The sequence below is a fragment of the Coenobita brevimanus genome, chromosome 3 (assembly GCF_032717465.1).
Source record: "Coenobita brevimanus isolate Jiangsu-jjx chromosome 3, ASM3271746v2, whole genome shotgun sequence".
Lineage (NCBI taxonomy): Eukaryota > Metazoa > Arthropoda > Malacostraca > Decapoda > Coenobitidae > Coenobita > Coenobita brevimanus.
In genome coordinates, this window is record NC_136956.1 from 2,217,321 (window position 1) to 2,242,871 (window position 25,551).

A 25,551-nucleotide genomic window follows, 5' to 3' on the forward strand; every position below is an offset into this window, starting at 1 on the left:
GGAAGAAGTAGATATTACATCAAGTGAGTGGATGACGGTGAGAAATAGGAAGAGAGGAAGGAAGACACAGAAAATGAATGATAAAGGTAAAGGAAGAAGTAGGCGCACTACATCAAGTGAGTGGATGATGGTCGCCACCACCTACCACCAAAGTGACGTGGTGTATATACAGGCATACCATGGTTTAACGATGTAATTGGTTAAGTAAAACCCCATCGCTAGGCGGGGTATCATATCTTGGGGTATTTTTAACATGTAATGTGGAGCATTTACCAGCCTTGGGTTTCCCCCCAAACCAAGTCCAAAACCAACCCAGATGAGTCCAAAAGCAAGTTTAAAGCCAATCTAAATGGCCTAACAGCTGTCAAGGAAGCTAACCTAAGCCTAACACCCATACATAACTAAATAAATCAACAAATAAAATCTGAAAATCATCAAATATAAGTCTGGAAAAATCAAGCTTAGTACAGTATATTGTACCCCAAAATGACAATGTTCAACTCATCTATGGCTAAAACACATTAACCTAAGTCTAAAAACAGTTTATGAATCAACCTAGACACACAGTTTTAGTCTAAAATATCATCATTCAAAACCCATTGTTAAACCAGGGCTTGGCCACCGTTAGGCGAAATGTGGTGGTACAGCATTTCTACCCCCATCGTTAAGCCGGGGTATTGCATTTAGGGGTATCGTATATCGAGGTATTACTGTATATAAAGGCAAATAAAAGTGAATAATAAAAATCAGCTTCAGTATTTGAATATTTTACTTATGCTATCCCTCCTTTGGCTCTCATACATTAGGAGTATTTTTCGAAGTGGAATGTTTTTTTTATTGTGTGTGTGTGTGTGTGTGTGTGTGTGTGTACATTACTCACTACCATCAGCCTCCTCCCTCTCCCTCTCTTGCTCCAACAATTCCTGTTTATACTCAGGGTATTCATTATATTTCTGTGAGCGGCCCTTGACTCGCTCCACTGGATACTTGGCCGCATTCTTGGCCAACTTGTCCATGATGGCCGAAGGGAGGTCCACGTGGCACTGCTGGGCCAAGTCCACTAAATATATAAGAACGTCACTTAATTCCTCGCCCACACGCACTCGCTCTGCTGCGCTTAGCTCAGGCGCTCCTGCCGATACCTGGAGGTGGTGGTAATGGACACTACACCTGATCCTTAGTATTTACAGCAGTTATGTTAAATTAGCAGCAATAAACAACACAATGAACCCTTAGTATTTACAGCAGTTATGTTAAATTAGCAGCAATAAACAACACAATGAACCCTTAGTATTTACAGCAGTTATGTTAAATTAGCAGCAATAAACAACACAATGAACCCTTAGTATTTACAGCAGTTATGTTAAATTAGCAGCAATAAACAACACAATGAACCCTTAGTATTTACAGCAGTTATGTTAAATTAGCAGCAATAAACAACACAATGAACCCTTAGTATTTACAGCAGTTATGTTAAATTAGCAGCAATAAACAACACAATGAACCCTTAGTATTTACAGCAGTTACGTTAAATTAGTAGCAATAAATGATGCAATCATTTTTTAGCATTTACAGCAGCTATGTTAACTTAGCAGCAATGAACAACACAAGCAACTCGTAGCACTTACAGCAGTTAAGTTAAATTAGCACCAATACATGACGCACTCAATTCTTAGCATTTACAGCAGTTACGGTAAATTAGCAGCAACACATGACGCACTCAATTCTTAGCATTAACAGCAGTTACGGTAAATTAGCAGCAATAAATGACGCAATCAACCCCTAGCATTTACAGCAGTTATGATGAATTAGCAGCGATAAATTACCAACAATAAATAACGCAATCAATTCTAAACATTCTATCTATCTATCTGTCTATTGCCAGACGCCTCAATCCCATACGAGGTGGCCACAAACAAATCGCCTCCATGTCGCCCTGTCCACTGCCATTTCACTGCCCTGCTCTCAATTCACACCCCCCCTCTCTCATATACCTCTCCATCCCCTCCCTCCATCTCATCCTTGGCCTCCCCCTCCACCTCACTCACATACACTCTCCTTGTCAGTCTCTCACCCTCCATCCTCTCCACATGGCCAAACCACCTCAGTGTGTTCCTCATAACGCTTCCTATCACATCCACATCCACACCACAACGCTCCTTTCTATCCTCATTCGTCAGCCTGTCTCTCCATGTGACTCCACAGGCTCCTCTTAAATAACTCATTTCCACTGCTCTCACTCTTGACTTGTGTCCTTCCAACAACGTCCAAGCTTCACTTCCGTACGTTAGAGTTGGTATCACAATAATGTCATGTAGTAACTTTTTCACTTCCATGCTCACTTCCCTGTTTCTTATCACTGCTTTCAAAGAACCAGCAACCTTTCTTCCCTGCTGTACCCTTTCAAGCACTTCACCCTCCAAACCTCCATCCTTACTCATCACACTACCCAAGTACTTAAACGTACTCCCATTTTCCAATTCCTCACCATCCAACCTCACTGTACATTCACTAACTTCACCTCTCTCAAAGACCATCACTTTACTCTTCCCTACATTCACCTTTACATTCCGTTTCTTACACACTCTCCCAAACTCATCCACCAACCCTTGCAGCTCCCCTTCGTCTTCACTCAACAACACACTATCATCTGCAAACAACAGTACAGGGAATTTCCAAACACTATCCTCTCTCACCATGGGCACTCCAACATCCACTGCCCTACCTTGTATCTCTTTTATTACCCCATCCATGTACAGATTGAACAACCATGGAGACATGACACATCCCTGTTTCAACCCAACCTTCAAAGAGAAAAATTCACTCAGTTCACCATCCACAAGCACTGCAGCCTTCGCACCATCGTACATACTCTTCACAGCATTCAACAACTTCCCATCTACTCCATATATTCTTAACACTTTCCACAATCCTTGCCTATCCACCCTGTCATATGCCTTCTCCAAATCCATGAAAGCCGCATACAACTTCTTTCCCTTCTCTAGAAACTTTTCCACAAAAGATCTAAGAATGAATATCTGATCTACACAACCTCTTCCCTTCCTAAGCATTCACAGCAGTTATATTTTAAGACTTTTTTGTCATTATCATCTAATTCTGTGTTGTCCCATGAGGAGTATAGGAGCCCGGGGCTAGACAAGTTGGTCCTGACATTTAAGATGAAAGTGACCAGCCTAACTCATCCCTGAGTGGCATTACATGAGCAATAAACCCCAACCACCCCTTGGATATAAACCTGCACAAGCTCAATCTCACTGGAGTGCCTTAATTACCCACTAAACCACCACACCATAATTTGGTTGTATGGTTACCACTCAGCGTAGTAAATGGTTTCCAGGTGTACAGGAAACCATTTGGCTTGTCACGCAGTGTAGAGTCACCCAAAGACAGATGGAAAAGGAAAGAGAGAAGGAAAGAAAGACAGAAGAGGAAAGAAGGAAAAAAAGGAAGAGAGGAAAGGGTAGTCACCCAAGAGCAGCACTACATCAAGTGAGTGGATAGTGAATGTCCCCACCTACCACTGCAAATGTAAAAAATCCACAAATATCTGGTATCTGTCTCATATTGCTCCCTGCAGTCCCAGATTAGTGATAAATCTCATTATACTCTAACTTGGCTTAAACTGCCATCACTCCACCTTGAATGTTGAGTCGTAACAATAGATTAATACTAGAATATGATGCTAGTCAAGAAGAAGTGCTGTGAAAGAGATGCTGAGCTGCAGTACTGTCTTTTTCTGCCACTGGGCTTTGTGAAATAAGCTGCAAGAGATGAAAATCACGGCCAAGGTAGAGTAAAATCCCCACATCACCCGACTCTAGTGTACAAGAATCACCAACCGACATACAATGCTTATGTCTATTTGTCTATCTATTGCCAGACACCTCAATCCCATAAGGTGTGGCCACAAACAAATCACCACCATGTCACCTGTCCCCCGGCATTTCACTGCCCTCCTCCCAGTTCACACCCCCCTCTTTCATATACCTCTCCACTCCATCCCTCCATCACATCCTTGGCCTCCCCCTCCCTCTCCCCCCTCCACCTCACTCACATATACTCTCCTAGTTAGTCTCTCACTCTCCATCCTCTCCACATGGCCAAACCACCTCAGTGTATTTCTTCTAACACTATTCACCACTTCCACACTGCTTATGTGATGGTGGTAAACACAGTCTCTTCTCTCCTAGTTAGTCTCTCACTCTCCATCCTCTCCACATGGCCAAACCACCTCAGTGTATTTCTCCTAACACTTTCCATCTCTTCCACAATGCTAATGTGATGGTGGTAAACACAGTCTCTTCTCTACTCCTTTCACCCTACCTTGGACCAGAATTTCGTTCTTTTGCAGTTCATTTCACACAGCTTAATGGCAGAAAGACCCAGTACTAGGGCTCTCCACTCTTTCCATAGCACTTCTTCATGACTAGCATCATATTCTAGCATTAATCTTTTGCTACAACTCTGTATTCAGGATGGAGTGATGTCAAATTTAGGCCAAGTTAGTGTAAAAAGGACAATGTTAGTTTTTGGCCTTCATTCCTGTCAGTTATGGAAGCTCCCTAAAGTCTATTCCTTAGTGATTTATTTTGTTCTTACACCTTGCTCTCCTCTTCTGTCTTACATAAAATCATTCTAATATCACCATACTCATAAAATCATTCTAATATCCCCATACTCTGCACATATATACAGTAACATCCATTCATCTACAGATCTATTGCCAAACGCTTTAATCCCGTAAGAGGTGGCCACAAACAAATCGCCTCCATGTCTCCCTGTCCACTGGCATTTCACTGCCCTCCTCCCAGTTCACACACCCATCTCATATACCTCTCTACTCCATCCCTTCATCTCATCCTCAGCCTCCCTCTCTCTCTCCCCCCCTCCACCTCAATCACATACACTTTCCTCGTTAGTCTCTCACTCTCCATCTTCTCCACATGGCCTGGCCAAACCACCTTAATGTGTTTCTCCTAACACTTTCTATCACATCCCCATCCACACCACAATGCTCCTTCACTTCTCATTTGTCAGTCTCTCTCTCCATGTAACTCCACATGCTCCTCTCAAATAACTCATTTCCACTGCTCTCACTCTTGACTCCTTCCAACAAGGTCCAAGCTTCACTTCCGTATGTTAGAGTTGGTATCACAATACTGTCTTGTAATAACGTTTTTACTTCCATACTCACTTTTCAATTTCTTATCACTGCTTTCAAAGAACCTGCAACCATTCTTCCTTGCTGTACCCTTTCAAGCACTTCATCCTCTAAACTTCCATCCTTACTCATCACACTACCCAAGTACAGCACTTAAATGCACTCTCATTTTCCATTTCCATATCATCCAACCTCACTGTACATTCAGTGACTTCATTTCTCTCGAAGATCATCACTTTACTCTTCCCTACACTCACCTTTAGATTCCGTTTCTTACACACTCTGCCAAACTCATCCATCAAGCCTTGCAGCTCCCCTTCGTCTTCACTTAACAATACAGTATCATCTGCAAACAACGGGAGTTCCCAAACACTGCCCTCTCTCACCAGGGCCACTCCAACATCCACTGCCCTACCTTGTATCTCTTTTATTACCCCATCCATGTACAGATTGTACAACCATGGAGACATGACACATCCCCGTTTCAATCCAACCTTCAAACAGAAAAATTCACTCAGTTCACCATCCACACGCACTGCAGCCTTAGCACCATCATACATATTCTTCACAGCATTCAGCAACTTCCCATCTACTCCACATATTCTTAACACTTTCCACAATCCTTGTCTATCCACCCTGTCATATGCTTTCTCCAAATCCATGAAGGCCACATACAACTTCTTTCCCTTCTCTGGAAACTTTTCCACTAAAGATCTAAGAATGAATATCAGATCTACACAACCTCTTCCCTTCCTAAAACCTCCCTGTTCTTCTCCAACTAATTTTTCTGTTATTTCCCTAACTCTGTCAATAAGTATCCTACCATATACTTTTCCTATTACACTAAGAAGACAAATGCCCCTATGATTACCACACACTTCTTTTTCCCTTTTTCCTTTGTACAAGGGAATAATTATACCTGACTTCCAATCCTCCGGGACTTTACCTTCCTCCCAGGCCAATCTGCACATCTTCCACATCCATTCTATTACTACCTTTCCTCCATGCGTCAGCATTTCACCACACACTCCATCAATTCCTGGGGCTTTCCCTGATTTAACTTTCTTCATTGCTTCCACAACTTCCATCCTACTGATTTCTTCCTGTCTTCTCACCTCCCTCCTTCTCCCAGCCATTCCCCAGCCACTTATACTCGCATTACTTTCATCATCTATGTTCAACAATTCCTTAAAGTGTTCTCTCCATCTGCTCACTTTTTCTCCCTTCTCCACTAGTAATCTACCATTTTTATCTTTCACTCCCCGACATACCTCTTTATTGCCCTCTCTAACTCTCTTTAACTCTTTCCAGAACATTTTCTTACATTCCCTCCACTTTACACTCAAATTCCATCCAAACTCCTCATCCACTCTCTTCTCACTCTCTCCTACTAATCTTTTCACCTTTCTCTTCCTCTCTCTATATAACTCTCTCTTCCTCTCTACTCTCTCTTCTGTCTCTCAACTTCCTCCATGCCTGTGCTTCCCATCCACTCACTATATGCTTCTTCTTTTGCACCATCACCTGTCTCACCTCTTCAGTCCACCATGCTGTTCTTTGCACCCACTTTCATCTTCTCCTCACCCCACACACCACCTCACATGCTGCACAGATTTCTTCTGTGAATATCTTGCGCACACTTTCCACCTTCCCCATCTGCTCCAATTTATATTTACCCGATTGATCCTCCACTTCTCTCATGTTCTGCCTTTATTCCATCTTCTTGTAACCTTTCCACTGTACTGTACTTCCTCCTGTCCTTTCCTCCTCCTGTTCCTCCATTGCACCTTGACTTTCACCACCACCAGGTGGTGGTCAGAAAGTCCACTGCCCCAACCTCTATATGCTCTTGCATCCATTATGTACTTTCTCACTCTCTCATTCACACACCCATTATCAATCAATGCCTTCTGTTCATTCAGTTCACCATCCACCCTTCTCATTACTCGCCACATATACAGTGACATACAAAGCCACTATTAACCAGCCATATCCAAAAATAAATAATTAAGGAACAGGTGCTAGAGAGCTTCCTTAACCAATGACAATATGGGCCTTAGTGATAATTTTAACATATTTGTACTGTACTAATTCCTGAAAGTAAAGGAGCATTGTGTTGTTGGTGTGAATGTGACTGAAAAAGTTGAGAGAAATACTCGACATGGTTGTAGGGAGGTCAGAGAACGAGACTGACTAGGAGAATGTATGTGAGTGAGGTGGAGGGGGAGACCAAGGATGAGATGGAGGGATGGGGTAGAGAATAAGAGACTGACTAGGAGAGTGTATGGGTGTAGGGGTTGCTGAGCCTACAGCTGTTACTACTACTACTATTACTACTACTCCTCCTGCTACTACTACTACTACTCCTGCTAATATTACTATTACTACTGCTATGATTCCTGATACTACTACTCCTACTACTACTACTACTCCTACTACTACTACCTCCACTACTACAATCATCATCACTATCACTGCCATCATCACCATCATCATCATAATCACAATCATCATCATCATCATCATCACCATCACCTTGTATTATTATCATCATTATAATTCATCATCATCATCACTGCCATCATCACATCATCATCATCACCTTATATTATTATCTATCTATCTATCTATTGCCAGACGCCTCAATCCCATTTGGGGTGGCCACAAACAAATCGACTCCAAGTTGCCCTGTCCCCCGCCATTTCACTGCCCTGCTCCCAACTCACACCCCCCTCTCTCATAAACCTCTCCACCCCATCCCTCCATCTCATCCTCGGCCTCCCCCTCCCTTTTCCCCCCTCCACCCCACTCACATACACTCTCTTCATCAGTCTTTCACCCTCCATCCTCTCCACATGGCCAAACCACCTCAGTGTGTTCCTCATAACGCTTCCTATCACATCCACATCCACACCACAACGCTCCTTTATATCCTCATTCGTCAGCCTGTCTCTCCATGTGACTCCACAGGCTCCTCTTAAATAACTCATTTCCACTGCTATCACTCTTGACTTGTGTCCTTCCAACAACGTCCAAGCTTCACTTCATCATTATAATTCATCATCATCACTGCCATCATCACCATAAACACAATTATCATCATCATCATCATCACCATCACTTTGTATTACTATCATCATTATAATTCATCATCATAACTGCCATCATCACCATAAACACAATTATCATCATCATCATCATCACCATCACTTTGTATTACTATCATCATTATAATTCATCCTCATCACTGCCATCATCACCATCATGCTGGATCATTATCATCATTATAATTCATCACACACCACCCATATGTTTTATCAATAGCCAAATGCCTTTACTCCATTAGGGGTGGCCACAAACAAATCACCTCCATGTTACCCTGTCCTGTGTCACAAGGCTCCCCTCCTCCACCTCACACCATCGTCTCTCATATATCTCCCTACTCCATCCCTCCATCTCATCCTTGGTCTTCCCCTCAATTTCACTCACATACTCTTTTCTAGTCAGTTTCTCATCCTCCATCCCTACATCTCATCCTTGGTCTCCCCCTCCTCCTGTCTTACATACTGTACACTCTTCTAGTTGGTCTCTCCTTCTCCATTCTCTCCATCTTATCCTTGGTCTCCCCCGCCACCTCAGTTACACTCTTCCAGTCAGTCTCTCCTCCATCCTCTCCACTCCACAACCTCATTCTCTTCCTTCCCCTCCCCCCTCCACCTCTACCATACACTCTTCATGTCAGTCTCTCACTCTCCATCCTCTGCACAGTCACTAAGTTCACAGGTCACTGATACCCAAGGCCAGAAACACACAAATCAAAGGTGAACACAGGCAGAAACTCTAATCCATCCATCCATCATCCAATCCTACATTGCTCTATGGGAAGTGTAGGAGCCCGGGGCTAGGCAAGTTGGTCCTGACATTTAAGATGAGAGTGACCAGAAACTCTAATACCATTCCTTTATGAAGTGCTGAAAAAAACATTTAATATTAATCCCTTTTACTCTCTCTCTCTCTCCATCATGAATACCGAGTTTGTAACAAGAGATTAACTTTAGAACACGTTGCTAGTCACAAAGCAGTGCCGTGGGAGGGAGGTAGAGCCACAGCATTATCTCATTCTGTCACTGAGCTACGTGAAATAAACTGCAACAGGACAAAAATCTAGGCGGTGAAAATCATATCATTTATAATAAGTTTGTTTTTAAAGGTTCCATTATGTTTGCATGCGTTGGCCTTGGTCACCTAATGGCATCCGCAAACTGTTCAGTCTCTGGCTGCCTCCCTATTCAGTCCCTTATCCCTGAGGCCACACTCTATGACGCATCCCAGGAAGTTTTCAATCTGCCTCTCACAACCCACTCCCGACATTCACACTTCTCACTTTCTGCACCCAACCGTCATCTTCCATCCTCCGCACATGCCCAAACCATCTCAGGTGGAAAAAATACCCACAAGAGTACAGTACACCCACCTGTGGCCAGTTCCATCAAGTGAAAGAGAACACTGAGTACAAGACACCCACCTCTGACCGCCACTGAAAGAGCTGTGCCAATTCTCCCACCTCCCCAACCAGCGCCAGCAGCACACTGCGGGGGGCGTGGTACTGCAGCCAGTCTCGCTCACGGCAGAACTTGTGTTGCAACGACCGCACTGCCTCCAGACTCAGGTCGGATGAAAACCTGTTAAAGTATCATGTCGTTAACTATCTATTACACCCTTCACTCTATCTATCTGTCTATTAACTCCTTCAGTACGATGGCACCTTTCACATCACAGCATGCCCTTGTTTTATGATGAGGATTCATGTCGTATCATATACAAAGGCCCCAACATGCTTGCATTAGCCTTGATCACTTAATGATGGCTCTTCACAATGCTGTCTCTGGCAGCCTCCTTATTTAGTTCCTTAGCCCATAGGTCACATAAGAATTTATTGTATATAGAGTTAATTATAACATGGGTTCAATGGGGATAGGTTTTTGGCCAAGGGTCATCCCCCAAACAGTCTAAAAACACATTTGCAACTTGTCTAAGTTGGTAGTTACTGCAGTTCACTGCAGTTCACTTGCTGCCTGAACTCCAGCACCACACTACTGATCCATCACTGACACTGACACACCCGACAGTGACAGTTCAAAGGCCATCATGAACTCCAACACCACACTACTGATCCATCACTGACACTGACACACCCGACAGTGACACAGTTCAAAGGCCATCGTGGAACAAACAAATGACTGTAACTTTGCATGTCAGTGATGGTATAAGTGAAAATATAGTTAGTGTACATCAACCAGTGAGGCTTTGTATGGGATTGTGATGCTTGCATAGCAGGAGCAAAAATGGCATCATACATCTAACAAAATGTCCTAACTTTGTCATCATCGTATAAGTGATTCACTGCATACTGGTTCATGGCAAAACAAGGGTCTACTATATATTCTAGCTGACTTCAAAGCTTTTTATGCAGATAAGAAGAGATTTTTCAAACTCGAGAGGTTAGATAAAGCCTTCATAAAACCCCTGTTACTATGGATCCATCATATGTTAAAGAAAATTGCTGGCAAGTTGTTTGTTTATAAAGGCTCCAAAGTGCTTGCATGCGTCAACCTTGGTCACCTGATGGCAGCTCTCTATACTGCTCAGTCTCTAGCAGCCTCTCTATTCAGTCTCTTATAACTGAAGTCACACCATTTCATCCCAGGAAGGAAGAATAAAACAAGAAAATACATAATTGGTTAAGTTCCAGCACCTAAGACTGCTACTTCACCATCTTTCACACACACACACACACACACACACACACACACACACACACAAAACTAACATTTTTACTTTCACTCTTCTCTTTCAACCATGACATACACAGTTTTCATTTTCGTTTTCGTTTTTAAAGGCTCCAACATGCTTCCATATGTCGGCCTTGGTCACCTAATGGCGGCTCTCCACGCTGCACGATTCATTGCAGCCTCCCTGTTCAGTCCCTTAACCCTAAGGTCACACTTAATGACCTCGTCCCATGTCTTTCTCAGTCTACCCCTCATAACCCCACCCCCAATATTAACACTTCTCACCTTCCTCACCCAATTATCATCCCCCATCCTCTCCACATGTCCAAACCACCTCAATCTACCTCTCCTCATCACAACACCAATACACTCCAGTCCCATCCTACCTCTCAACTCTTCCATTGTAAACCCAGCCCCTCCAGGCCTTGGACACAGGGACGAACTGCACATCCACCTAATCATTGTCATTTCTGTACGTCTGAGCCGGCGAATGTCTTCCTCCTTCACTGCCCAGGTCTCACTGCCATACAGCATTACACTCCTAACACATGCTGCATACAAAGACCCCTTGGCATGTAGGGAGAGCCCTCTCAATGTCAGGAGAGGCAAGAGCTCCCTGAACTTCTTCCAACCACTTCTCACCCTAGCCACAGAGCTAGCTCCAGCCCCACCTCCAGCACACAACATGTCTCCCAAATAACAAAACTCTTCCACACACTCAACAGATTCACCAGCAAGTTCAATCCTTTCACGTCTGACGATCTCCACCTGCTCACCACGGCACGCCGTACACATAAAATCAGCATTATCTCGCAGTCTACCTCTGATACCACTACATCTCTTATGCACCCATTTATCACACACACCGCATAAGATGGAATTACTTCCCACGCCCTTGTGGCAAACTGCACATGGCCATTCTCCCTCGTCTTTGACAGTACCGCCACCAACCCTAGATATCATCACTTTTGTTTTATCTGCATTTACCCTTAAACCCTTTTGCCCCATACCATCTCTCCACTTCCTAAACCTTTCCTCCGCCTCCCTTTCATTCTCTGCAATCAACACCAAATCATCAGCATACAACAACTCCCACGGGAGTCCGTTTCTAAAGTCACGTGAAAGGGCTTCAAGTACCATGATAAACAACATGGGACTCAAGACTGACCCCTGATGCACACCAACATTCACGGAAAACTCATCACTCAAATCTCCATTCACTCTCACCTGGGTGTGAGCACCCACATACATAGCCATAACCACCCTAACCAGCCACTCCTCCAAGCCAAGCTTTCTCATTGCCCACTTCACCACCTCTCTAGGGACTCTGTCAAAGGCCTTTTCCAAATCAACAAAAACAAAATAAAGATCCCTTCTCCTACCAATATATTTTTCCTGAAGCTGTCGAACAATGAATATGGCATCAGTGGTCCCCCTACCTGGCATAAACCCAAACTGCATCTCATCAATATTCACTCTTTCTCTAATCACGCCTTCTAAAACTCTCTCCATTACCTTCACTATCTGATCTAAAAGCTTTATACCTCTATAATTTCCTCTTTCCAGGGCATCACCCTTCCCTTTATACACATTTACAATTACACTCTTCAGCCAATCATCTGGGACAACACACTCATAAATAATCCTACTTATCAGGTCAGTGACTAAACTCACTCCTATATCGCCTGAGGCCTTCAACATTTCGGCAGTCAACCCAGACACACCTGCTGCCTTCCCCACCCTCATCCTGCCTATTGCCTCAATCACAGTAGCAGTATCAATCAAAGGCCAAGGGCCAGACACTGGATCTGCTAGCTCCAAACCTTCCCTGTCCCAGTCAAACTCCTCAATCAACAACCGGTTATAATGCTCTCTCCATGCATCTTTAATATCCTCACTGTTCACCACTACCCTTCCTTCATCATTCTTCACACACTGCTCACCTATGATATCCCGATTATCCCTCTTCACCTGACCTGCCACCCTAAATATATTTTTCCTTTCCCCATGATTCAGGTTATCAAGTAATTGTCTCTGTGACTCAGACTTTGCCCTGTATACCTCTCTCCTAGCCCTACGCTTGGCAGCCAAATATTCCTCTTTGCTACCACCCTTCTTCCATTCCCGGAAAAGCCTTCTTTTCTCCTTAATTGCGGCTTCTACACCCTCATCCCACCACCAAGTTACTTTATGTCTTGGTGGGCCTCTTGTCCAGCCGCATGATACATCAGTAACTCTCAAGAAATTGTTCTTGAGGGCTCTGTACTGTTCATTAACGCCTCTGTCTACAGCTCCCTGTTCAGCCACCACTCTCCTCATCTCGCTATAGAAGGCATCCCTTACTACTTGGTTTTTCAGCTTCCATATTTTCCTCCTAGGTACATAAGTCCTCTTTTTCATCACTTGTTCTTTAAGCACCATATCACAAATCAATAGTTTGTGCTGCTGCACACACTCCTCACTTCCTATAACTTTAACATCCCTCACCTACCTCCTATCGGCCCTCCTAACCAGAAAATAATCTATCTGACTGCTATTTCCCCCAGACTCGTACGTAATTAACCTACTGTCTCTTTTCCTAAAATATGTGTTGCACACAATCATGTCCATTGCCTCCCCAACCTCAAGTATCCTTTCCCCTTCTGCATTCCTTAGACCATATGCACATCCCCCATGCACTCCTTCATAACCTTGAGCTGCTTCACCTACATGACCATTTAAGTCCCCTCCCAAAATCACTATCTCATCATCCCGCATACCACCCACTACACGTATTAAATCATCCCAAAATCTATCTTTCTCTGATTCATCCAATCCTGCCTGTGGAGCATAAGCCGATATAATCGCAGCTATCTTTCTTCCCAACAGAATCTTCACTACCAATATCCTATCACTTACTCTCAAAACATTCATAACATATTCCACCCATTTCTCCACAACCATCACACCAACACCTCCATATCCGTCTGTCCCCCCCTGCCAAAGCAACTTATAGCAACAGTCCTTCCCAGCAATCTTTCTGGCTGATCCCCCCCTGTACCGGACTTCCTGCAAACACGCCACATCCACCCACCTCCTACTGAATGCCTCAACAGTGTGGTCCATATATAAAATTCCTCTTCCACTCTGCCATGTAATTTCTCAAGGGCTGCAGAAATGGCTCTAGTGGCATTATAAAAGTCACTCCTGTAGCATTTATTTATTTCCTGCTCCCTCTGCCATGCCCACACCAGCAAACTGAGCCATCTCCATAACACACAGGATGCTGCCTAGTGAGTTTCTGCTGCACATCTCCAGCTGAAACATTTGGAGTCTCTCACCCATCTCCATAATCATCACTGTGTAAATGGATATTAACTAGCCATATCCAAAAATATACTGCTAAGGATGAGATGTTAGGGAGTCCCCTTACCTGACGAGAATATGGGTCCAATTCTATGCAGGTCTATCTATCTAACTATCTACTGGCAGACGCCTTAATCCCGTAAGGGGTGGCCACAAACAAATCGCTTCCATGTTGCCCTGTTCCCTGCCATTTCACTGCTCTGCTCCTAGCTCACACCTCCCTCTCTCATATACCTCTCAACTCCATCCCCCCATCTCATCTTCGGCCTCCCCCTCCCTCTCCCCCCCTCCACCTCACTCACATACACTCTCCTCGTCAGTCTCTCACTCTCCATCCTCTCCACGTGGTCAAACTACCGCAATGTGTTTCTGCTAACACTTCCTATCAGATCCACATTCTATGCAGGTACAGAACTATATTTACTGATGACATGGATGGAAAAAGTCTGCCTCATAATTCACCCATAAGGCAATCAGTAACTGCAGCCCCGTCACAGCCCAGAATCGGTCTTGTGTTGACAGAGCATTTAATACACAAAGTTAACCCTGGAACCACCTGAAATTTGGCACATGATTCCCGTATCACCTTGCATACAGAGAACTTAACGTACCGGGTGAACTAGTTATAACGTTCCTCATTCACACTCTTGGGAGATTATTTGAATGTTGTAAGGGCAGCCCAGCGTTATCAATGTCTATCCTACATCATTCATTAATTTCCCACTCCTGATGCCATGCCCATACCAGCAGACGTAAGACACCATTGTGCGAGTCTGTGGTGGAGAGGTGTTTACAGATCACCCTGTATAGCTGCACTGATGTAGATGATCCAATACAAGTGGAAATGTTGACAAAGACAGATTAAAGCTTGAATTCTTTACTTTCTCTAATAACTGTGGTTCTGTGTAGCCCAAAACATTAGAGGAAATAAAGAAAAATAAAGAATCCAAGCTCTAACCTGTGTATCAGTGCTTGAATTATTTATTATCGCTAACATTTGGGGTTGTGTGTAGCCCAAAACATTATAGGAAATAAAGAATTCCAGCACTACCCTGTGCCTCTCCCACCCAACATAACTGCACTATCTGTCTATCTATCTATTACCAGAAGCCTTAATCCTGTAAGGGGTGGCCACAAACAGATCGCCTCCATGTCGTCCTGTCCCCTGCCATTTCACTGCCCTGCTCCCAGCTCACACCCCCCTCTCTCATATACCTCTCCACTCCATCCCTCCATCTCATCCGTGGCCTCCCCCTCCCTCTCCCCCCCTCCACCTCACTCACATTACTGCATTGCCTTACCGGAATTCCTCCTTGTGCTCATCGTGTAAACTTTCTGCCGACACTCCATTGGTCAGATTGTGTGCCATGGTTCTTCCTTGTTTTCTTCCTCCTCCTCCTCCTCTTCCTTTTTCTTTGGGTGGGGTGTGGGAGGAGGTCAACTGCTGCTGCTCACAATACAACCCTGCCAAGAAAACACATCAGCTACACAAACATAAAAGATAAATAGGATAACACAAACAGCTCATAAAACAAACATAAAAGTACTTTAGCAGCACAACCATGGTTAAAAAACAAACCTGCCCCCTACAAAAAAAAAATAGATGGTGAGATGAAATGCAAAGCTAGTCATGAAGAGGTGCAATGGAATGGATGTGGGACTAGATTACTGTCCTTTTCTGTTACTGAGCTATGTGAAGCAAGCTGAAAAAGTAAAAAAAATCTGGACCAAAGTAATACGAAAGAGCTATAGTCAAATATACACCTGGGATTCAACTAAGCTGAAAGGGGCAGAGATGGAAGAATAACTTGGTTGCTTTATTGTGCATAACTGCCTTTTTTTTTTTCTTTTTTTTTCTACCTGCTATCTATCTTACTGACAGATGCCTTAATCTCATATGGGGTGGCCAAACATGAAAAGCCTGCTTGTCACTTTGTCCTTTGCCATCTGACTGCCCTTACTCCAACTCACATCTCCATTCTCCCATATAACTCATCACCCCAGCCCCCCCAATTCACCCTGTCTTTCCCACCCCCTCCTCCCGTACAGTGCACTCACACAAACTCTCACTGTCAGTCTCTCATTCTCCATCCTCTTCACATGGCATGAATAAAATAAAAAATACATAACTGGACTCTCATTTTCCATCCTCTTCACATGGCATGAATAAAATAAAAAATACATAACTGGACTATGTACCAATATAATGCCAGACACCAAAATCCCATAAAGGGTGGCCATATGTTAGTTGATTTACAGGGAGGGGCACTAACCCTCTGCCAACCCACTTGCTGACATATAGGGAACACGTATGGGTTGGTTATATGGTTACCACCCAGTACTGTATATGGTTTCTTGACTTACAGAAAACCATTAGGTTTGTCACTCAATGTAAAGCCACCTGAAATGGAAAGAAGAGTAATAAAAACTGACAGGAAAGATGGGAGAAATAGGAAGAGAGGAGGACAGACACAGAAAAAGGATGATATAGGTGAAGGAAGAAGTTGGCAGTGCTATATGAAGTGGATGATGGTGAAAGAAAGGAAGACAGGAAGGCAGACACAGTAAAAGAATCATAAAGATGAAGGATGAAGTAGCCAGCACTACATCAAGTGAGTGGATGATAAAGTAGTACCAAGCTAAACTGGCCGGTCTGGGTGTGGCTCATCACCTTTACACTGTTGTCATACTTCCAACCGACCTCCCATACAGCCAAGGCTATTTTTAGATGGCCTTGGTACAGCCCACCATTTACACCCACCACGTGTGTGTGTGTGTGTGTCCCTGCTTTTTCTCTCTTTCTCTCTCACTGTGCATGTGTGTGTGTGTTTCCCTGCTTTCCCTCTCTTTCTTTCTCACTGTATGCGTGTGTGTGTGTGTGTGTGTGTGTGTGAGGGGAGTGCACTCTCATTAAGGGAGTATGGTGTACGGCAATGCATGGATTATTATTATTATTATTATTATTATTATCATTATTACATTTCAACTATTTCCACACCACCCAGGAGGTAAAAGTCTTGGCACGTTTTTTTTTTTTTTTTCAGAGGTATCCCCAGTAGGCCTAGTCCTCTATTTCTTTCTTATCTGTAGAGGTACACAGAGTTACTCAGAATCCTCATCAGAAGATGTGAGAGAGATGATCAAAGAATCTACAAACTTGTCAACCACAACATCTCTTCTTGCATCATCTGCTTGTATTTTCTCAGCATGTGTAACAGCATTTGTCCAATTCTCCTCTGTGATGTTGTTAATTGCTTCGTGGGTGAGTGGCTTCAAATCGGCGATCTTTAATGTGTTTCTCTTTGATATAAACCCTTTAACCTGAGCCCATATCAGTTCAACTGGGTTGTATTGGCAGTGATATGGGGGAAGGCGCACAACCGTATGGCCATGGTCTGAGGCCATTTTGTCAATCACATAATTGACATCTACATCAGAGGTGTGTTGATTTACAAGCTGCATAAGCTCAGCCTTGAGGAGACCTTCTGGTACTCTTACTCCCTTCTTCTGGAGCCATTCCGTGATTGTTGCTTTATTGTTTGAAGATGTTGGGGCTTATCTATTTTCCTTGAGTGATACGATGCATTGTCCATCACAATAATTGAAGAAGGTTGAATATTTGGCAAAAGTTGATGTTTAAACCAGTTTTCAAAAGTTTCGGCATTCATTTGATTGTGGTAGTCACCGTCATTTTTCGCCAAGAAGACAAGAGCAGCATCAGGAACAAATCCGTCTTTTGTTCCAGCTTGGAGAACAATCAAGCGGCCTTTCCCTGTCAGCACTTTCACCCCCACAGCCTTTTCTGAAGTGCTGTCAACCCAACAAGTAGAAACTGTGTGATTCTGATTTATCCAGGTTTCGTCCAAGCAGACAACGTTTCTGCCAGAAGTCACATGTTTCCTCATTTCTCTCAAAAACTTGCAACGGGCGTACGCTACATCTGTGCGTTCCATCAGAAATCTTCTTCCGTCTACCTTTGCATACTGAAATCCAATTTTCTTAAGAACCTTTCTTAATGTTTCTCTGCCACTGGTGTAGGAAAGGTTCTGTTTAATTTCTTCATGTATTTTCTCCAGTGTGGGTATCTCTTTTCTCTCGTAGACTCTGAGCACTGTTCTTCGTAGAATATCTTCATTAAATTCATCAAAAATATCTGCAATGGGTGTTGTACGTTGCCGTTTCTTGGGAGACGTAAATTTGGGCAACTCATTACTTTCTTCATTACCTCTTGCTTCTTGGCATATTCTTCTTACTGTTCTTTTACTTACGTTTGTTGCTTCAGCTGTCCAGCAAGTAGCCTTGGATACGTTGATAATAACACCCCCCATCTCCTCCTCTTTCTGAAAATACTGGTTTACGTTATATACAATTTCTTTGGCCTGACTATGCAGGTGATTTGCCTGAATACGTCGGCAATATGGAGAGGCATCCATTGTCCTAGACTGCGGGAGAATGAATGAAGCGCGCAGCAAATCAGGTGGTGTGTGTGCGTGCGTGGGTGAATGTGAGTGTGTGTGTGTGAGCGTATAACCCTAATCTATACTGGAAACACCGCACAAGCAATGCTGCCAAGTTTTATACAAAGTTCTGTGTAATTACTAACAAAAAGCGAATCTTTCATAAAAACATTATCTATCTATCTATTGCCAGACGCCTCATGTAAAACTATACTGGGCTCTACCAGGGCCATCTAAAAATATTTTTAAATGGCCAAGGCTGTATGGGAGGTCAGTTGTATGTATGACAACAATGTAAAGATGACTTGTCACACCCAGACCAGCCAGTTTAACGTGGTACCACTTTAGTACGAAATAAGAGAGAAGGACAGACACAAAAAAAGAATGATAAAGGTGAAGGAAGAAGCAAGCAGCACTATATCAAGTGAGTGGATGATGGTTGGTGGGAACAATCTAACGGCTTCTGGCCTTTGGTTCCTTTTTCCACACGTTTAAAAATATAGGCCTATAAAAAAAAAAAAAAGCACTGCTGGACTCAATACCTTCCACAAGGAGAACCAATACTCCTTTCTGGTTGTGGAGTTTAGTCAGATGTGGAGAGATGGATGATGATGATGACGCTCAGTTTTACAGCCTGTCGGGTTCTGTTGGTTGACATGTGCTGTGGGCTGCTGTCAGTTTTGTAGCTGGTTTTCAAGGTGGAGTTAATGTCTGAAACAGAGGAAATTCTTGTTATGATTCTGGGAGGTGTGCAGGACAATTGCTATCTATCTATCTATCTATCGCCAGACGCCTCAATCCCGTTTGGGGTGGCCACAAACAAATCGCCTCCAAGTCGCCCTGTCCCCCGCCATTTCACTACCCTGCTCCCAACTCACACCCCCCTCTCTCATATACCTCTCCACCCCATCCCTCCATCTCATCCTCGGTCTCCCCCTCCCTCTTCCACCCTCCACCTCGCTCACATACACTCTCTTCGTCAGTCTTTCACCCTCCATCCTCTCCACATGGCCAAACCACCTCAGTGTGTTCCTCACAACGCTTCCTATCACATCCACATCAACACCACAACGCTCCTTTATATCCTCATTCGTCAGCCTGTCTCTCCACGTGACTCCACAAGCTCCTCTTAAATAACTCATTTCCACTGCTCTCACTCTTGACTTGTGTCCTTCCAACAACGTCCAAGCTTCACTTCCGTACGTTAGAGTTGGTATCACAATACTGTCATGTAGTAACTTTTTTACTTCCATGCTCACTTCCCTGTTTCACTGCTTTCAAGGAACCAGCAACCTTTCTTCCCTGCTGTACCCTTTCAAGCACTTCACCCCTCCAAACCTCCATCCTTACTCATCACACTACCCAAATACTTAAACGTACTCACATTTTCCAATTCCTCACCATCCAACCTCGCTATACATTCACTGACTTCACCTCTCTCAAAGACCATCACTTTACTCTTCCCTACATTCACCTTTAGGTTCCGTTTATTACACACTCTCTCAAACTCATCCACCAAGCCTTGCAGCTCCCCTTCATCTTCACTCAACAACACAGTATCATCTGCAAACAACAGTACAGGGAGTTTCCAAACACTATCCTCTCTCACCAGGGCCACTCCAACATCCACTACCCTACCTTGTACCTCTTTTATTACCCCATCCATGTACAGATTGAACAACCATGGAGACATGACACATCCCTGTTTCAAACCAACTTTCAAAGAGAAAATTCACTTAGTTCACCATCCACACGCACTGCAGCCTTAGCACCATCATACATACTCTTCACAGCATTCAACAACTTCCCATCTACTCCATATATTCTTAACACTTTCCACAATCCTTGTCTATCCACCCTGTCATATGCTTTTTCCAAATCCATGAAAGCCGCATACAACTTCTTTCCCTTCTCTAGAAACTTTTCCACTAAAGATCTAAGAATGAATATCTGATCTACACAACCTCTTCCCTTCCTAAAGCCTCCCTGTTCTTCTCCAACTAATTTCTCTGTTCTTCTCTCTAACTCTGTCTATAAGTAACCTACCATACACTTTTCCTATTATACTAAGAAGACAAATGCCCCTATGATTACCACACAATTCTTTTTCCCCTTTTCCTTTGTACAAGGGAATAATTATACCTGACTTCCAATCCTCCGGACTCTACCTTCCTCCCAGGACAATCTGCACATCTTCCACATCCATTCTACCACTATGTCTCCCCCATGCTTCAGCATTTCACAACACTCTCCATCAATTCCTGGGCTTTCCCGATTTAACTTTCTTCATTGCTTCCACAACCTCTATCCTACTGATTTCTACTTGTCTTCTCACCTCCCTCCTTCTCCCAGCCATTCCCCAGCCACTTATACTCGCATTACTTCCATCCTCTACGTTCAACAATTCCTTGAAGTGTTCTCTCCATCTGCTCACTTTTTTCTCCCTTCTCCACTAATAATCTACCATGTTTATCTTTCACTCCCCTGCTAACTTCACTTCCACCCTGTCTTACTCTTTTTCACTTCTCTCCAGAACATTTTCTTACAGTCCCTCCACTTTACACTCAAATTCCTTCCAAATTCCTGATCCACTCTCTCTTCTTACTCTCTCTTACTAATCTTTTCACTCTCTCTTCCTTTCCACATATAACTCTCTCTTCTGCCTCTCAACTTCTTCCACGCCCCTATTTCTCATCCATTCATTGTATGCTTTCTTCTTTTGTGCCACAGCCTGTTTCACCTCTTCAGTCCACCACGCTGTTCCTTGCACCCCCCTCCGTCTTCTCTTCCTTCCACACACCACATCACATGCTGCACATATTTCTTCTGTAAATATCTTACACACACCTTCCACGCCTCCCATCTGCTCCAATTCATATTTGCCCAATCGTTCCTCCACTTCTCTCTTATACTCTGCCTTTTTCTCATCCTCTTGTAACCTTTCCACTCTCCTTGCAACTACTCCTTCCTCTCGTCTTTCCCTTCTTCTATTCCTCCATCTTACTTGCATCCTAATTCTGGCCACCACCAAGTAGTGGTCAGAAAGGCCACTCCCCCAACCTCTATAAACTCTTGCATCCAATATACATCTTCGCATCCTTTCATCCACACACACATAATCATTGCCTTCCTTTCATTCAGTTCACCACCCACCCTTCTCATCACTCGCCATGTATACCTGTGGATCATTTTATGCCTGAAGAGGGTATTGGCTATTACCAACCCCCTCCCAGCACAGATGTCCACTAACGCACTCCCATTCTCATCTATCTCAGCAGGCACACCCCACTCACCAACTATTCCATCCACCTTCACATTACCAACTTTACCATTCATATCACCGATCAAAAACACTCTCTCATTCCTTCCAAACTTTTCCATGCACACTTCCACATTTGTCCAGAACTCTTCTCTCACTCTTCTAGCACGATCTAGCGTTGGCGCATACACACACAATCGCCCACATTTGTATTCCAACTTTCAACTTTACCCACACAATCCTTGACCCAACTGATCCATACTGTCTTATGCTCTTCTTCCATCTTTTACTCACAACTATACACACTCCTTCCTTTGCCCTCTCATTCTCATCTACTCCTGCACATATACCCCATCCATACTCCCATTCTCTCACACTTTCTCCTCTCCATTTTGTTTCAGTTATTCCACATACATCCACTTTCGCATCCTCAAGCACCTGGACAATCTCTCTCTCTTTCACCTCATCATTCGCTCCTCTTACATTCCATGTACTCATTACCAAGTCCTTTGTCCGGTCCTGGGTCGTCAACGTTTGGTCAGTCCTTGTCCGAGGCTTCTTGTTTGTTTTTTTAGTTAGTTGTTTTCCGGGGAGGGGCACTAACCCTCCGCCAACCCTTTTAGTCGCCTTTTACGACAAGCAGGGATACTGGGGGAGTATTCTTGAAAACCCCCCTACCCCCAGGGGGTACTGGTGTCTATCTACAGCCAGACGCCTTAATTCTGTAAGGGGGAGCCACAAACATTTCACTCTAAGCTGCCCCGTCCTCTGCCATCTGACTACTCTCTCTCCGAATCTATCCTACCCTAACCCTTTCGTAATAATATTTTCCTGGTTTAGTGATGGATCCTCCTGATACTCAAGAATGCACTTCCATACACCTGTGCAAAGTCATGGAATCAATTCAGCGACAGGTAATAATGTTTGTTGGTAAATGTACGCTATACCTGAGGTAGATGAAGGACCTTACCAATTCAATTCACATTCCTCCTGTTTGCTTTCTGTATTTTTCTGACTATTTTCAGGGTGGTAAATTACCTTTTCCTGCTGAAAAATTTCCCACTGTTTTTATCACCACATTCCTTAAGCTGTACCTATGGTTGTTTGTTTAAGACATAATGGAAGAATCTTGCTTAATGTACTGAAAGGTGGCTTTCGTCTCCCAACTTCCAAACTGGATGCCAGGTTAGGTTAGGTTGGATCACCATAAATTATTTGGTACAGTTTAGCTGGGTTAGGTTAGGTTTACTTAAACACTTGGGTTAGAACAGTCCCTTCTGCCATTACGCTGGCAAATCAAATGAGTTGACACAGTGGAACAGCAAAAACAACTGGGGACACTGATTTTGTATGAAACATTTACCACCCCAGAAATAATCAGAATAATATAACACACTACCAGGAAGAAGATGGACTGATTTGGTAAGGTGCTTCGCCTGCCTCAACTTAAGCGTGTTTACTGTGCTTGTAAATATTTAGGTGGTTCTATGTCTCCTTGAAAATTATCCCTTTAAGTTTGATGAGATGTAGTTTAAGATCTTTCAACATCAAATTAACATACAGACCAAAAACAAGCACCTGAAAATGAGAATGGTACAAAATTTGAGGAGTTCGTTGAGAAAATATGACCGAAACAAGATCGACTGAAGAACTCATGAGTGAACAGATATATACCCTGCATAATATACTGTCCTTTATTTGTGGTAAAGTGACGTACTGAAGACAAGGCCAACTTTCACGGACTATTTCTCATGTTCATATCCTACTTAAAACAGGAAGAACGGAGGTAAAAATAAAGAAAAAATACAAGGATTTACTGCACCGGTACTACCACGACTGCCACTGTCTCGTCCGGTCTCTTCTCCTACTAATTCGCATCAGGCCTAAGAAGCATCCATAATATTACACAGATAAACAGATATATCCATCCTCTCCTACCTGGGTTAAACAGACCACAACTTCATTCACAATACAAGCAATAATGCCACTCTTTGGTCCCGCCTCTCCTGCCTGAGCCTCCTTGTTTACACCCTGACAAAGTTGCCATATCACAAGATGCTAAAGTGGCGCCAATCTTACTATTAAAAAAAAAAAGAAAATCAGATTATTACAAAATGATTTTATAAGAATTGCTGAAAATCGTTAAAAGCAATATTGAAATCTATTAAATTTCGTACAAAAATGCAGCTTCTAAAATATTATTGGTGCTAGCAGATCAACCGAAGCTAAAATCTCGCTAAACTTGCCTTATTAGTAGATAGATAGACAGATAGATAATAGCTAAGTAACAACAAACCAAATCGTAAAATAAAGTATTGGTATATAGTGAGTATCGTACAAAGCTTAAAATTTTCTTAGAAAAATAGGGTAATTCTCATGGTTGTCATATGAAAAGTCCTGAATCTAGTTCAACTTGTTCTCAGAAATCACCAGAAGTTCCCCAGATAACTTTTTGAAAAATCTAGAAAGATGTTAAAATCAGTAATGAAATATACTGCATAATGTACAGAAATGTTGCATTTAAAAATATTGCCAAATAAAAAGTGCTAGACTCACGCTAAATGCACAAAACCCCAAATTATTGGGGAAAGTACTAAGGTCTCCTGATGCAGTTTAAATACTGATGGAATTCCTGCATTATAACTTAACTTAGGACCACTTGCGACTAGAATTTGTTCTCAAATGTATATCAATATGTCTAAACTGCTAAACTGGCATCTAAGGGTAGTTCCACACTTAGCGAACGAACGTGAACAATCAAATCCAGGCTTTCGTTTGCTATACGAGTGTATGGACGATCCTCGAGCGCACGCGAACGTGACCAGACCCTCATGAATATGCTCGACTGGATATCGCAGCATGAAGAACGTGTTCGTTGCTGTTCTCATAATGCGAATAGGTGTCAAGGATATGACGTCACAGTCCCGTACATTCTCTATGGTGTCTACTGGTAACCGAGTAATAGAAAACGTGGAGTTGCTATCACCAACTGGATTTACTGGTTGCCAGGTACACATGCACTTTGTACAATCGGATAAACTATTTTCTCGAATCATACGGTATATTGGCATCAACTGCAAGTTTACCCTCGTAAAGAATGTTAATAAAAATGTATATATTCTCATGGATTGTATGATTCATTAATATTATATCCTAAACTATTATGTACTTTTTAGGTACTTTTACATATACAAACAAATTGTAATATGGATATTCACAACGATGGCATAAATATTATAACAGTTAACATTGCAATATTAGTGTCCTATTTCAACTGTCTAATCAACTAGCCGGAGTTTACACAGATGGTAGTACTTCTGTCATCCAAACTACACTACTCACTCGGCCTGCCTCTCCTTCGCTACTTTCCTTGTGTCCCACCAAGCTGACATACCTCGCAATCGGCAGCCTGGCAGGCCGTTCGTCGACTGTGGAGCTGTGTGGTGGTACAGAAGCATGGTGTGGTGCACAGGACGTATGTTACAGCTTACTGAGGGATATCGCCCACAACGTGTG

General features: G+C 43.2%; 1 protein-coding gene across 1 annotated transcript; it reads right to left on the bottom strand.

Moving 5' to 3' along the window:
* Nucleotides 1-872: 872 nt before the first annotated feature.
* LOC145394136 (dCTP pyrophosphatase 1-like) lies at nucleotides 873-24,061 on the bottom strand. Its single transcript, XM_080268119.1, has 5 exons — nucleotides 23,974-24,061; nucleotides 19,319-19,487; nucleotides 15,621-15,783; nucleotides 9,708-9,864; nucleotides 873-1,142 (listed from the first exon to the last, which is right to left on the bottom strand). The coding sequence occupies exons 3-5, from the start codon at nucleotides 15,686-15,688 to the stop codon at nucleotides 873-875; spliced, it is 495 nt and encodes a 164-aa protein (XP_080124245.1). The 5' UTR covers nucleotides 15,689-15,783; nucleotides 19,319-19,487; nucleotides 23,974-24,061.
* Between the last annotated feature and the right edge of the window lie 1,490 nt (nucleotides 24,062-25,551).